Genomic DNA, 15320 nt, shown 5'->3' on the forward strand with positions numbered 1-15320 from the left:
GAAGCCCCCTGTGAGGTCGCATCCCTATGAAGTCACCGCCTCCCCCAGGAAGCCCCTGTGAGGTCACTGCACTATGAGGTCGCTGCCTCCCCCAGGAGGCCCCCTATGAGGCTGTAGCCCCATGAGACCACTGTCTCCCTAAAGAAGCCCCCTGTGAGGTCACAGCCCTGTGAGGTCACTGCCTCCCCAAGAACACCCCCTATGAGGTCACGGCTCCATAAGGCCACTGCCTCCCCAGGAAGCCCCCTGTGACGTCACTGCCTTCCCCAGGAACCTCCCCACGGGGTCACCGCCTCCTAAGGAAGCCCCCTATAAGGTCACAGCCCCCCCCAGGAAGCCCCCTATGACGTCAGTGAGCCGCCTTAGAACGTCACCGCCTCCCCTCTCTCGCCCCGCCCACCCCTCCCTCCGCCCCGCGCGGTGCCCGCTGGGTAGTGTAGTCCGCGGGCGGCGGCGGGGCGGCGGGCCTGCCGTACCCAGAACCCCCCGCGGAGCCGCCGCCGCCGCCTGCCGGGCGCACAAGATGGCGGCGCGGTGGGGCCGGGGCGGCGGGCGGTGAGGGAGCGGGGGCGCGGGCTGCCCCGGGCCCGCCATGACCTACACGGCGGAGCAGCTGGACGGCGTGCGGCGGTGAGCGAGGCCGGGGGGAGCCGGGGTGGGTGTGGGGGGGGCCGCCGGTGGGGGCCCCGTCCTGGTCCGTGCGCTGCTCTGAGGGGAGTTGTCCCGTGACGGCCGCCTTGTGTGCCCCCCCCCCTCCAGAATAAAGAGCTGCCGCAACTACTACGAGATCCTGGGAGTGGAGAGAGATGCCAGCGAGGAGGACCTGAAGAAAGCCTACCGCAAGCTGGCCCTGAAATTCCACCCGGACAAGAACCGCGCTCCCGGCGCCACCGAGGCCTTCAAAGGTGCGTGAGGGGCGGCGGGCCCGGCCTGCAGGGCCACGGAGCGGTGCCTCAGCTCTGCGCCGTACGTACAGGCATCTCGTGGGCCCGCATCGCTTGTCACTTCTGTAGGCAGATACCCATAAACCTGTACACCTGCAGCTGCTCAGCAAGCCTTGCCTCTAACAGGACCTTCAAAATACAGATCAGAGGTAAAGGCACTGCAGGTCTCGTTCCTAGATAGCACTGAAGGGTCAGAGTAACGCTCTGGAATTGTACTGGTTATGATATAGAACGTGTTGTGTAATCAGTAACTCCTCAGAGTCTTAGTTAGAACTTCAAAAAACACAGGCCAATATATAAAATCTAAGAGTACTCCAAAGAGCAGTCAGGCACTGGAACAGGTTGCCCACGGAGGTGGTGGAGTCACCGTCCCTGGGAGCGTTCAAGGAAAGGTTGGTTTAGTGGGTGACATTAGTAGGAGGGGGATGGTTGGACCAGATGATCTTGGAGGCCTCTTCCAACTGTAATGATGCTGTGATTCTAAGTCCGTTATTATGTGTTTGGGCTTTTCAATATTGGTGCAGTCTAAGCCTGCATCAGCAATGTTACCATCTAAACTCGTATCATCTTCCGCATTCTCACTGTGCTGCAGCCTTACACAAAACTAGCACTGGAAGTCAGTGCTAAGGAAACTAGGCTGTCATTTGCTGCATATTAGAATAAGGAATTCTTGAAGTTTTCTTTATTTTTTTTGTGTTAGGGTTGTATTTCGGTATAAACTCATATAAAGCTGTTTTCTATCAAAGACCAAGGAAGATGATGAACCAAACAAGCTACTTCCACGTGGTTTGACGTGCACTGTGAATAAATATGCAGGTACAGCTTCACAAACATCTCTGCTGACAAAAAGCTTGGAATATGGGTCTGCATTTTAATTACGTTCTGCAGTTCTTAACTTTGTGTTAACTGTGTTTCATGGATGGAGGTGCACATCTGTGTTAATACTTAGTTTGACCTGATTAAAAAGTTCTTCCTCAATCTCTTGACAGAGGTGGTCTCTCACATCTCAGTTTTCCAAATACTCAACTCTCTCCATACACTTCAACATTTTTGTCTTTCTCCTGGTGTCAGTGGTAGCAGGAATTAGGTTCCATCACAGGTAATGTTGGTGTTGTAACGCTACTTATACAAAGGTAGTTCTTTCAAAAGTAAATCAGTCTCTGGCCAAGCACAATTTTTTTATGCCTGTTTGGGTATTTTGTTAATCTGCTTGGGGAAGTCCCACACCTGGAGGTGCTGTGTTGTAATACTTCTTTTCATTCATTCCAGCAATAGGCAATGCTTTTGCAGTTCTCAGCAACCCTGAAAAACGATTGCGATACGATGAATTTGGAACTGACCAAGAGCATGTCAGCACTGGCCAGGCCAGGCACTATAACTACTACACAGAATTTGAAGCAGATATTACACCAGAAGAAATATTCAATGTGTTTTTTGGCGGGCACTTTCCTACAGGTTGGTATCCATCTGCACTCTTTCTGAAACGTAATAAACTGACACTAGACCATAAAGGAAGTTCAGCTCCTCTTTGTATTGCTCAGGTAGCTAAATTATACTTGGAGAAGAGCAAAAACCTGTTCGGATTTACTTTTTTTTTTTTCCTCTTCCTAACTCCTTATGTGTGGAAAAGTTCCCCTAACGCACTGTTTAAACTTAAAGTTGTAGTAAATTTGGTCCCTAAAAAAGCTCAAAGCTCAGCTTTGCTGTCCCAGAGTGCTGCTAGAAGAGAGAGGGTAACGGCTGTTTCTGCTGGGGCATGTTCCTGACGTGCCAGCCTTTGTGAGGACTTCTGGCAGCACTAGTTAGGGGTCAGGACATTTTAATTTGGCAAGGGTTTAGGGTGTTTGATACTCGGTTGGGCAAAATTTTAGTACCAGCACTAGCTGAAGACTCTTCTTTTTGTTGTTCTTCCCCCCATTGTCTGAAGGCAGCAATGGTTTGGGAGGCAAAATAAGGCGTGAGTGGGAAGGGATCAGAGGCATCTTTGGTGGCGTTGTCCTCAAGACATGTTCCTGCGTTACAGCACAGCAGCAGCTCCTGGCATTGCAGTCTTAGTGTCCTTGTAACTAGGAAAATGTAAGGAGTTTGTCTGGCTCTCAGCACCTCGCCAAGTTAAAGAAATTAAAGCTTCTTAGCTTAGAAGGCGATGCCTGCCAGTGAGAGCTGGCTGTTGCTTGAAATGCAGAATAGTAGAGCCTGAACCTGCAGCAGCTTTGTGCTCGTCTTAGTCCAGCCTTGGCTTTTGTGTTTGTACTGAAAATGGGAAGATGTTGCAAGCTCAGTGGAATACAGGTTAGGTTTAAAAGTAAATCTGAAAGCTGTGGTGAGCTCAAGCATCTTGTTGCCACTATCACTGGTCTTTGATGAATTGCTCTAGTGCTTTTGCTTGCTGTATCACACTTCCGAGGCGTAGCATAAAGTAACATACAAGTCAGTTACTGCAGCCTTAAGCAACAGGTACAGGTAATGACTTACAAGCTACTCATTACAGTGGTCTGTGTGGTAGCATCTCATAGCTAAGAGGATCTCGGATCACTTTCAGAATTTGATCATTAAGTTTGTAAAGTGTGCTGAGCTCAGTCTGGCATAATTCCCTCCAACTTTGCAGGAGGTGGCACCTGCGCATGCCTTTTGCTTTGGCCACAGGTGAGACGTTGTCCCTTGTGGAATGTGACTGCTACATAGCTGTAGGCAGTGGGAACACTTGGAGTTAAGGATAGAAAACTGAGGAGCCGCAGGAGGAAACTTGGTACTGGGCACGGCAGTTATCTAATAGGTAGAGTGACCTGAAGAAGTGTAGGGGAGTTTTTATTCAAACAGCGAAGAATATGAAAATAAACATGATTTCATAGTAATAGCTCTCAGTAATAAACAAAAATTTCCTCACAAAAAAAAACTTGCTTGGATCTAAATTTATGTACGTTTTCATAACCCGAAAGTGAAGTTTTTATTTATGGAGTATCAATTCAGTAGTTTTCCAAAACGGCAAAATCCATGGCTTCTACTTAGGAAGGGAGCCAACAGTAAGAGTGCAAGCAGATAGGTAATATAAAGAGAAAATTTTTCATGCTGTCGTAATGTTGAGTGGGGTTTGTGCATGTGAACTGAAGTTTGTGTTAAGCTGCAGTCTTTGCTGTTGGTTGTTTTTGGTTTTTTTTTGGCACCTTGCTATCACCAGGGTTTTTGGAAATCTAATTCAGAAATGTTGGTATTAGACAAAACTCATTCACGTAGATTAAGGGCGGATTTATGGCTTGTCAGCTTACAAACCTAAAAGAGACAGTGTTGTAATTATAATGGGTAGGGGCTACAAGTTGAACTTCCTTCTCATAAAAAATAAATGCTCATGGAAGGAAAGAAACTGGGGGCAAAAATTCTGTGAGAAACTTTGGATTGGGGAATTGTTTTTCTAGCTACCCTGTAAAAGCCACTCCTCATTCCCACACTCATTTCCATTCTTTTGGAGTTTGATAAAACGTTGCCTGAGCAACATTAAATGATAGAAGCTTTCTTTTTCAAGAAAAATTTTTCTTCTTCAAGCCCTCTTTTACTTTGTTAGCATTGTGCGGTGTTACATCTTTGAATGACCAACAGAACAGGTGTTTTGACACAACAACAAAGGTCACTTCCCCAATTTCTTGCACAATTCTTTGAGAAATTCAGATAAAAGACAGTATAAGAGTGTAAAATAATTTGTCATTTGATTTCCCAAGGCTTAAAAATAGCTTGGCATGCCTGTTGTCGTATGGCCATACATTTCAATTCTTTATTACAAAGATATTTTGAATCTCAAAAGAGGGGAGCTCAGCTATTATTTAGATACTTTCATGGTGTTACAGTCAGAGTTCAAGCTTCTAATCAAAACATTATATGCAATTTTTAAAAATTCTAAAGTGAGGAAAGAATAAGTCAGTGTGCAAGAAAGGAAATCCTGAATTAGACTTTTTTCCTCAAAAAGCTATTTTATGAATCTCTCTTGACACGAACAGTTTCACTTAATGATTTTATAATAGCTTGATGAAAGAGAAAACAGAACTGGCTGTAGAAAAGCACATTCGGTAATTATCCAAAGCCATAGTTCAAGGCCTGAATCTGCTGACGCAAATTAATTTTTCTGCTTAAAGTCTGGAGATGCAACGTAAACTGCAGCCTTGAAAGTGAATATAAAAAAAATAAAGTATGAGGTACAATTTTATATAAAAATAATTCTCCATTTTTCTTAATTTTTGTAAATTAGGATGGAGCAGGGGTGAGTTTCACAATTTCTCTGGTATGCTCTTTTTGGAATAACGTATTACTTTGACATTCAATCTGAGGTCTCAAAACTGTTACTCAGTCTGTGTAATATAAGCCTGAATAATCAACCAGAAACAGAAGTACAGGTAAACACCAGCAGCCAGTTGAAACCATGACTCTTTTGGCTTCTTTTTAACAGGAAATATCCATATGTTTTCAAATGTAGCCAGAGATGCACACTATTATCCACGGAGGCACCGTGAAAGAGCATGGACACAGGAGCAAGAGGAGGAAGAAAACAGGCCACAGGTAGCCAGGAGAACGGATCTCTTGGGCTTAAACATTTCACCAGGGTGAGGGGTTCACGTATACATCTGAAGCCTGTTGAGACTTTCCCATCCTTAAATGCTCCTTAAATGCTTAAATTATGCATTATAAATGCATCCTTAAATGCTCCTTAAATGCATCCTTAAATGCTCCTTAAATGCATCCTTAAGTGCTGCAGCCAAAATGGATGACTTGAAAAGTAACCATATTGTTGTTGCTCTGTTTTTAAAGCAGTGTTAAAGAAATTATTTTGGTAGGATCGCAGGCTTTGGAATTTCTGCAACCAGGTATTTCACTGGTGCCTGGTTTTTGCAAGCTCTGAGGGCTTGGTAATCTAACAATGATCAGTCCAAATCTGGACTGATATCTGATAAAAAAGTCCTGGCTTGTCCTCGTGGCATATTTAGTCCTTCAGTAAATTAGCATGCAGTTTCATCCCAGGTGCTGCACAGGCTTTTTCCAGTCCAGAGCAGAATGGGTCTGGGATACGTCTATACCAACTGAAACTAGATGAGCCACCAGGTATCATGTGCTGTTAGCACAGGCACCTATACACTCACACTGCCCATCTTGGAAAAATCTTCCTTCAGAGCCAGTCCATTAACCAAACAAGATCATTCTCTAAGAAAGACGATTTTTCTCCCGTTGAGTCTTTTATAGACAGGCTTTGAAAAAAACTTGCACAGCCTGTAGACAGCTAAACTAGGGCAAATAAATCCCACCAACTACTACGTCAGGTATTGTTGCTATCCCAGGGCAGAGAGCAGAGCCTAAACATCTATATATAATGTTCTGCTCCTAATTACAAAAAGGCAGTTTAAAAATCAAATGAAGAGCAGGAGTAAAGATCTGTGTTTGGTCTCTGCCTAGCAGAACTCTTTGATCTTCAGGACTTCTTTCACTCTTTTGCTCTACTAAATTAATTCAAACAAATAAAATAGCAAATGCTTGCATTCTGCCTCAAGTTACGCTACATGTGGTCTCTTCATCCTTTACTTTTAAGTGGCTTTGTCCAGTGTTTGGACAGAGATTGAGATTTGTAGAATACATGTCATAAACTTCAGAAGATGCCTAGGCAGAAATGGGAATCGCAGTGCTCCTTTGGTTTGGATTGTCAGCTGGTCACTGGCAGACAGAGTTGTGGGCATCTACTGCCTTGGGGAGGGAGCTGTAGATGAAGGCAATGCTCTGAAAATGTAATTGGAAGAAAATGGCTTTAAGGAGCTTGAAGAGAGCATTAATAAAGGTTATTTAAAATGTCTTCCTTGTCAACATTTGAAAGTACTCATCTTTTTTTTTTCCTAAGTTTACATTTAATGTGTTGTTGTTTTATGATAATCTGATTTCTGTGAATGGGCATCACTTTCTGTATATATCTTTACTTGTCAACTTATTGTTGTTCTTTTCAGAACTCATATTCTGCATTTATTCAGTTGATGCCAGTTTTCATAATAATAATAGTGTCAGTTATAACTCAGCTGATGGCGACTAACCCACCCTACAGCCTCTTCTACAAATCGTAAGTCACTTGAAAACAACTCGTTCCGGTCGTTGGAGTTTGAGATAAAGGAGGTAGATAGAAGTTGGGCTTGATAGAAGAATGCTTGTTACTGTTCTCTTCCGCTCTTTCTAGAAACTGTTATCAATTTGTAAATAAGGAAATACCACCAGTCTCTGTTAAGTTCTCCTAAACGCTATTGCTGTGAAGTAGATGATGGTGAGCTGTACTGCGCTGTGTGCCGAACAAATAGAGGCGCCGAGCCAGCACGCTTACCCAACTGGTGTGAAATGCTTTTGCACAATGATACAGTAGTAGGAATGTGGGTGTAGCTTAGCTACAGTACTGATCAGCCCTAGAGGGTCTGTGGGCTGCCTCCGACATTCCCATGTAAAGCAATTAGGAAATCAAGCCTGCAGTTGGCACTATAAATCCAAATCTGCTCTGGAACCTAAATTCCCCTGGAAAATTTGTCAAGTTCACAAATCATTAGGGCTTTGAAATGCTCTGGTTTAGTGTCTATAAAGAAGCAGGATCCCCACATTGCAGAACGCAAACTAAACTGGTCAGATGTGGAAACAATGAATGCCAGGCCTGCAGTAATCTGAGTTTGTGGGGCAGAGGAAAACCCATTTATTCCTCTCAGCATCCAACACTGGGAGGAAGGAAGTTCTCCAGACCAGTTCAGTCAACTGCCCTGGCTCTTACTGAGATAAGAATGGGAGTCGGCAGATTTCAACACCCCATAGGTTGGGGACTGCTACACACAGCAGTAGCAGAGTGCTCTACAAACTCTCCTTGCTCCCTTTTAGGAGCAAAACTGTTTACATCTAGGCCCATATGCTTGTCAGTTTTAATTGGTCCCAAGGCCCTTTACTGTTCGTTACCACAAGATGTCAGTATGTAGACCTAGCATGGGAACAAGATGGTTGGTGGCTTAGTTCTTCTGTTTGTGTTTTTTTGTTGTAGTTGTTTTTTTCTTTCCCGAGAGCATTTTTGCTATCTGCCAGTCCTGTGTGAAACCTCCCACACTGCCCCCAGAGCAGCTAATCTCTCTGGCTTTCCTCACTGCCTCCCCCTTTCCTGTTGATTTGAGATAGTCAGGCCTGAGCCTGGTATACAGTTACAGATGCTGTTTCTCTAAATCATATCTTTAAAAAACTAACAGCTCTGAAAGAAAGTGTTTATATAAGGAGAGCGTACATGTCTGAGACACAGAAAGAAGGAAAAGAGGAGCCCGGGAAATGGAAGGGGCAAACTGAATTCCATTGGGTAGAGTGTAACCTTCACGTTTTGGCTGCCTGCCTCTTTCTCTGGGCAGTGATTTGAGAAAGTGCCTGGATATCTTTGCTCAAGTAAAAACTCAGTAGAAGAGAATAGTTTAGCCTTGCGTCTGTGCCACAGTGGCTTATTCTACCTATGGGGTGCTTCACATACTACCTAGCTTACTGGTGATTATAAAACACTAAAGGAAAAGGTAACTAGAATCCCCCCTGCTAATTCTTATTTCTACTGATGGATCCGGAAATCAGGAAAACCTAAATCCAACTGCACCATGCCCTAAACAATACTGGTCCATATGACTTTGCTATAGTCTTTATATTTGCCATAGTTTCCAATGGATTTCTGGACTTAGCTTGCCAGAAGTTAACAGTAAACAGAAGAAAGGGTGTGGAGCTTCTGTTTAAAGATAAAATTTGCACTTAAGCTTTGGAAGTATCTTTACTGAGCTGTTGAGAACAAACATGGTATTTGGAAGGGGCTTTCAGCTCTGAATCAGAGATATCTACAAAGAACTAAGTATTATATATTTTCACTGTGTTGCTTTTGTTTTTTTCAGTGAATTTTATTTGTAGTGAAAAGCTTGCTGTGCCTGAGGCTTGTAATTTCCTTACTGGATGGCTGAGGGAGCTATAGTCCTGCAGGAAGTGACTGAGAAGTTGTAAAGACTGTTCTGGAAATGTTAATTGCAAGAAATTTCTCTCTGTTTCTTTGTCTGAACTGCTGAAAAATGTTTTTTCTCCATGATGTTTTCACAGGTCCATAGGCCATGTTATTAGCAGAGAAACAGAGAACTTGCAGGTGCCTTACTATGTTGATAAAAACTTTGAGAAGAATTATCAAGGAGCGGAACTTCAAGAGCTAGAGAAAACCGTTGAAAAAGATTACATAGACTATATTCAGACCAGCTGCTGGAAGGAGAAACAGCAAAGTAAGTTATATTTGTTACAAGTGCGTGCCTACACCCCATGTACAGTTGTATGACGGCTGCGGTTCACAAAGCACTGCCATTTTAGCCTCATTTTCCATTGCATATAATTTCTCAAATTTGCAGTGGTGTTTCTCACATCTGTTCTTAACTCTGAATTTGTTATTCTTGAGGGGCTGTCAGAGTTCATTGTAGGTGATTGAGAGAGAAGTGGAAAGTTGATTCCACCATTTGAGACTTTTTTTCCACTCAGTCTTTGTGCTTGACTACCTCTTAGTGATGTTTTAAACACTATCGTCCAGCACATTTATTTAGCTGTGACAGTTTGTTAGGTCTAGAAGAGACCTTGAGGCATCACCTAATCAGAGTTTCCTTTGCTGAGGCGGAATCAGTTTTGCTGTGACTAGCTCCACAAGATCATCTAACTCTTTCTTCAAACCTTCATCAGGAAGACAGGCTATAGCTTTTGAAAATCTCAGTGTTAACTGGTATCAGTTTTCAAAGAGTGCTTCTGGGATTATTTCATGCACTTATTTGCATATTCTATCTTTAGATGAGTTTGAGATCGTGTTTTTCACCATAGTCAAGACTGTCTTTTAAAGACAAGAATTGAATGCAGAGAGGGAGAATGCAAGAATGTAAGCATTCTAAATGATTTTTCCCATGTCAGTTCTCAGTCAATCTTTTCATCCAGAGACAATTTTAAATTAAAATTACTAATCGTGCTTTTAAAGAGAAGTGCACAGACGTAGAATCTGAAGTTGAAATAAATAAAAGAACCCATAATGTGAAACCCTGAAAATGCCAAGTGATCCCTTAATTTTTGGTTTGCTTGACTTATCTCTGAACATCTATGGCTGGTAGTACCAGCCTCTAGGTACAATGTGTCTGTTAATAAACATAAATGTAGGCTTCATGTGTAGGCTTGCCATAGGAATAGATTTTTTTTTCCCCTTAGAGGAAAACTCCTTATAGTTAACCTAGTGCAACTAAAAATCATTGTATTGTCTGTTTCACGTAGACCTTGATGACCTTTCTGTGCACTGAAATGGGCAACAGGGTTTGCAGAGGGACTGACAGAGTGAGGGAGGTAATCCAGCACTGAATGCCAAGTAATGTCTGCAAGGCAACCTCCTCTAGAACTTCTTACACTTAGACTTTTTTATAGTCTGTGTATTAGTCACACACCTGCAAATACACTTACAGTGTCCACAATTAGCGCTGTCCTGAGGAGACCACTGTAATTTAAAGGAAAAAAAATAGTTTTCAGAATGATTACCATCTAGGCCAGTCAGAGCAGGCATTGAGCACAACTGAGACTGTGCTAACTTTCCTACAGCTGAGTTTGTAAAAATAATTTTTTGACTAACTCATTTTTTTAGATGATAATTTTGAATACAAGGTATGGTTCTGGTGAAAAGTTGTCTGGAGACCTTGGGAGAGTTGTTAATCAGCTGTTGTTTCATAATTGTGGTCAATTGATTCATGTGTAAGTGCTTAACTTTGTGGTTGGGTTCTTTGTCAGTTGAATGTCTATTAATAGTATGTTTGTTCTATTTACTGAAGGTACACTTCTCTTTAGCACCAGCAAAATGGAACACACGTTATATGAACAGTTTAATTTAAAGACCTTGATTTTTATGTTTTGAAAAGTGCTATCTGGGGTCCAGCTACCTTAACAAAAACTTGAAAGGTAACTGGTACATAAGTATATTCCTCAGCTGGTCCCTTCACAGCAGAATGGCGTGTGAAAGGTGCTTACGCTGTGGGTTTTGGTGTTCTGACATCCTCTGGTACGGTTAAGTACAAAAGGCAAGTCTCAGGTTTTTACAGATGATTGTTCAGCTGTAGTAGCACGGTTGTGAAGTAGGACTGCAAAGAGCTCTGAATCAGAGAATAACAAGTACGCAACTAAAAACAGAGAAAATGCATAGCTGCATACATATTTTAGGAGTTCCTTAAAGAGAATAACTTCAGTCAACAAAGGTTGAAGGAACAACAGTGTAAAAGACTGAAAAACACAAGAAACTTACATGACAGAATGGCTACTGTCAAAGCGCAAACATTGGTAGTAAATAATTGTGCCCAAGTGGACAATTTGGGCAAAAGAGTCAAACAACACTAAGAGTCTTCGCTGCAGAACTCCAGGGACTTGGAAACGATTACCCAGGTCTGGTTCTGCTGAAGGGTCGTCTAGGCTCTGTGCCCAGCACATCTGCACTCTGCTTGAGCGGTGTTTCACTTAGAAAAAATGAAGATTGATTCCTGACCTAAAATTAAGGTGTTTGTGCCTGTCGGTTTATAAAGCTTTTCAATAAATAGATGAAGGCTTATATAGACGGAGCTCCTATGGCTTTAAATTTCAGTGGGGTAGGGACAGAGCACGTAAGGCATGAAAGGCCCTATTGAGAAGTCCTTTCCCTACTGAATGATTTTGTAAAATGAGGGACTTGTAAGATGTACAAAAGCTCTTTGAAAAATTGAATGTCATCAGGTAGCCTGTGCTTAGGGAAATTTTGACCTTTTCAGAAATAAATTACTGCTATTCTCATAGGTGCATCTAATCTTGGATCTAAATTATTCTTCAGGGAGAAAGCTATATTAAGACTTCCTTAACTAATCAGCAAAAGATGCTTCCCTGAGTTGCTGGGGGGAGATTATTCAAACAATGGGATTATTTCAGTTACATGTTGCTTTTGAGAAGAAGGGGAAATGTATGCAAAGTACATTCAAGATTGTGTTGTTTGAAAGCCCCTGTGCCCTTTCATTAACAAGCCTTTTATCTAGCTGTTCACCTTCCTGTAATCAATTAAAAAAAAAAAAGAAAGAAAAGAATTCACATTGCCTTCTGGGCCAAACTCTTGGCAGACGGAGTTTGAATTCTGACAAGTGCAACATCAAAACAAAAAAAAAAAACAAAAAACAAACAACAAGAACCATCTATACTTTAAAGTGTCTGTTTGGATATTTGGGACTCTTGCAGAACGGGTTTGTCGGAAGAATTGCATTTCTCAGTTACGTGGGCAGGGATGTACATCTTGTAACTCCTGCTTAGCTGCAGGCAGCTGACGTATAGCCTTAAGAAAGCAATAAGAAAAGTAGTCACGAGGTTCTCTTTCCTTCTGGCTTGTCACTTTACTGCTGGCAGGTGCAGAGTGAACTCTCCATCGGTCTGTGCCTGCTGAAACATCAGTGAGGATCAGTGCACGAGGAGATGAGGTGTAATTAGGTTGTAAATGCTTGTGTTGACTAAGACAGTGGCTGTTTAGCAGACCAAATGGTATCTTACTAACACACATATAGTTAGTTTAAATATGCACAGTTAGTTTTCTTTTAAGAATGCATATATATTTAATCAGTCATTAACAAAACTTTCAATCTTATGTGACTTCTAAGCTATATTTTTATAGTTTGTTTTTCTTTGTAGACAGTAATAGTCTTATTTTGGGTTTTAGTTATTGCCCAGCTGGTGTACTGGTAGAGTCTTTGGTTTATTATAACTCTGAATTTTCAAGCAATTATGGAAAGTTTTCTTAAGCAGCTAGCCTGGTTAAACCTGATGGCCTCTCTTCAAAGAAAGCTCCTATAACATGCAGTTTTATTGGAATAAGGTGAACTAAAAAAAAAAATCAAAAGGATAACAAAGCATTGAAAAAGTTACTTGAAGCATGCTCACGGCTTCATCCTAATGTGTATTTTTTTCATCTTTCAGAGTCTGATTTGTCGAATTTGGCCAAGCTATACAGAGATGAGCGGTTAAAACAGAAAGCAGAATCATTGAAACTTGAGCACTGTGAGAAGCTCTCCAGTCTGATTGGAATGCACAAAGGGGGCTGACCAGGACACACACATTCTGTAGTTTTTATTTATTGCTGTTTTAAATTATGTTTTTATTTTCCTTTGTATAAAAACGGAAGGAGTCTATTGCAAAGAGTGAATATGCGATTCCTTCATATAGTGCAGAGATGGGCCAACACAAGCTGTAGAGCAAGTGTTTGCTTTAATATACTGTACACTATATTTGGTTCCAAGGACCAGTGGCACTTTGTAAATTAATTCCCTGGGAAACGCTCTGAGTTTGGAATGTGTCTCATCGGTAGTTTGTCTGCCATCCAAACAGTATATACTTCCCAGGAGAGTAGACAAATGTCTTATGCTTTCTGTATTTTCTATGGACCTGCAATTCACCCGGTCATACCAACCGTGTAGTTCGCAGTACTCAATGCACTAGCCTTTTCATACTGCTATCAAGTGGATGTCCTTGCCTCTGCAGTCGTTTGTAATGGGAATTTAGATGAAAGGCAGCATATGTCCTGTTCAAGTCCAGTATTCAGCGCTTAACTCCAAAGTGTCGAGTACCTGCTTCAGGTAAGCATTTTGACGTGCTCCCAGCTCTCCTTACTGTCAAAGGGACTTGACCGAGTGCTTGTCTGGCTGGGGGGGGTCTGCCCCTTCTCCTCCTTGGTGACACGACAAGCTGAGAGCAGAACTGCAACGCTGAACAGGAAGATGAGAGCCTGTGAAATGTATCGATTCCAGCATCTGCCAAACTGCAGAGAAAGGACAACCTTATTTATTTTCTCATACGTTTCCAGTGGCATATTTTTAAGCTGGCTGTATAACTCTGATTTTTATCTGCAAACTCTTCTCCAGCTGTTACAGGGGTCCTGCTTTTTCTGGTACAGTTTTGATGTAGCATATTTTTACTCTTGAGCAGTTATGAATGTTCCACTGTAGAGACTAGTATTGCAAAGAAAAAGATCCATGTAGTAGTGTCTGTTTTTTCTTGATCCTCCTTTATGAAACCTTTAAAGGCAAGTTAAGGATGGTTGTACTCGGAAGCAGCAGAGAACACTATTATTCCCGTTGAGCATCACTGAGCTCTTGAGCCAGTTTTTCTGGTAGTTTACCTGGCCAAGGGTAGAACTAATCCATGTGGACCAACCTGCTTCTGGAGGTTCATGTTGTGTTCTTGCCAATGAGAGGGAAGGAAAATGGGCACCCACAGGCTCCTGTGCAACAGCTGGCCTTGACTTGGTTCTGCTGGCTCCACCAGAAGCTGTGCAGGCAGGCCAAAGCTCTGCACAGGGCAGCTTCAGCCCACCCTGCTTCTGTAGCTGCACCAGAAATTCCTCTTTATAGCATAGCAGGGGCCAGCATGTCTGTTCTTAACTTGATGTGCTAGTTACCTATAAAACACACGGAATGAACTATCCTCATAAATACCCTACCCCAGAAATACAGGGATTGCGGGGTGGGGACATGCTGTATGTAGTAGAGGCTGCACTCACGTGCACGTCTCTACAAAACACTGAACAAGCTGCTGTTGCTCTGTTCCTAAAACTGGCAACACATAGGGCAGAGCACCACAACTGGCCTTCACTTAAACCTAGGAAATCAAGTGCTCAGAAATTCGAGAAATGACAGAATTAATACTGCGTTTAAAGGTTAGACTGTGGTCCCCTAATGCTGGGGTGTTAGGGTACAGGCATGTGCCAGTGGGCTGCTGGTGCTGAGGATGAGGCAACTGGGGATGTAGGTGCAAAAAAACCATCCCCCTTTTGCAGGAAAAGATGTTTTTTCTGTGATCTAGACAAGAGCATGGTTGCTTGTCTGAGGTTTTGAGACTTGAGGCTCCTGCAGGTGAGATGCATGTCCTGCATGTGATTAGCTCAGTGCAGCTACAGCAATAGGGCTGTGATTGAATGGGGGTATTAAAAAAAAAAAAAAAAAAGAACGTACAGTGAGTATTTAAAATAGCACAGCTAGGCTGGTATTGTTCCCTGTTGGGAACCGCTGTGGGGGCCTTGGAGCTGCTGAGCAGAGTTCGTCAGCCAGAAGAGGCACAGGATTTTGGGGGTTGTGGTGACCCATGTTTTGTGTGAGTCTGCAAGGGCAAAAGTGTGTTATTCCAGGTGGGAAAAGGGGCTGGCAGTCTGACAGGCAGCCTTAATTCTGGAATATCCCAATTCTGAGCACTTGATATGCGTGCGTATAAAAAGCAAAATTCTCATGTTGCTTTTTATATATTAAATAGTTTGTAGAACGTATGTCAACTCTATTAAAGCGGTTGGACTTCATTCCAGGTTTGGTATCATTCCTGCCG

General features: G+C 42.6%; 1 protein-coding gene across 1 annotated transcript; it reads left to right on the top strand.

Moving 5' to 3' along the window:
- The first annotated feature begins 471 nt into the window (after window positions 1–471).
- On the top strand, window positions 472–15294 carry DNAJC18 (DnaJ heat shock protein family (Hsp40) member C18). The gene is made up of 7 exons (XM_083798787.1): window positions 472–630; window positions 760–905; window positions 2214–2399; window positions 5380–5489; window positions 6917–7026; window positions 9045–9217; window positions 12927–15294. Exons 1-7 carry the CDS (start codon window positions 593–595, stop codon window positions 13049–13051), a joined length of 888 nt encoding a protein of 295 aa, XP_083654913.1. The 5' UTR covers window positions 472–592; the 3' UTR covers window positions 13052–15294.
- Window positions 15295–15320: the final 26 nt, after the last annotated feature.

The sequence above is a fragment of the Anser anser genome (assembly GCF_964211835.1).
Source record: "Anser anser genome assembly, chromosome: 14".
Taxonomy (NCBI): domain Eukaryota; kingdom Metazoa; phylum Chordata; class Aves; order Anseriformes; family Anatidae; genus Anser; species Anser anser.

What these genes read in the sequence shown, in the direction of transcription:
- DNAJC18 (XM_083798787.1), top strand. Translation starts at nt 593, where the DNA reads ATGACCTACACGGCGGAGCAGCTGGACGGCGTGCGGCG. An exon ending in TGGCGGGCACTTTCCTACAG is followed by an intron (nt 2,400 to 5,379) that starts GTTGGTATCCAT and finishes TCTTTTTAACAG; the next exon opens with GAAATATCCATATGTTTTCA. An exon ending in AGGAAGAAAACAGGCCACAG is followed by an intron (nt 5,490 to 6,916) that starts GTAGCCAGGAGA and finishes TGTTCTTTTCAG; the next exon opens with AACTCATATTCTGCATTTAT.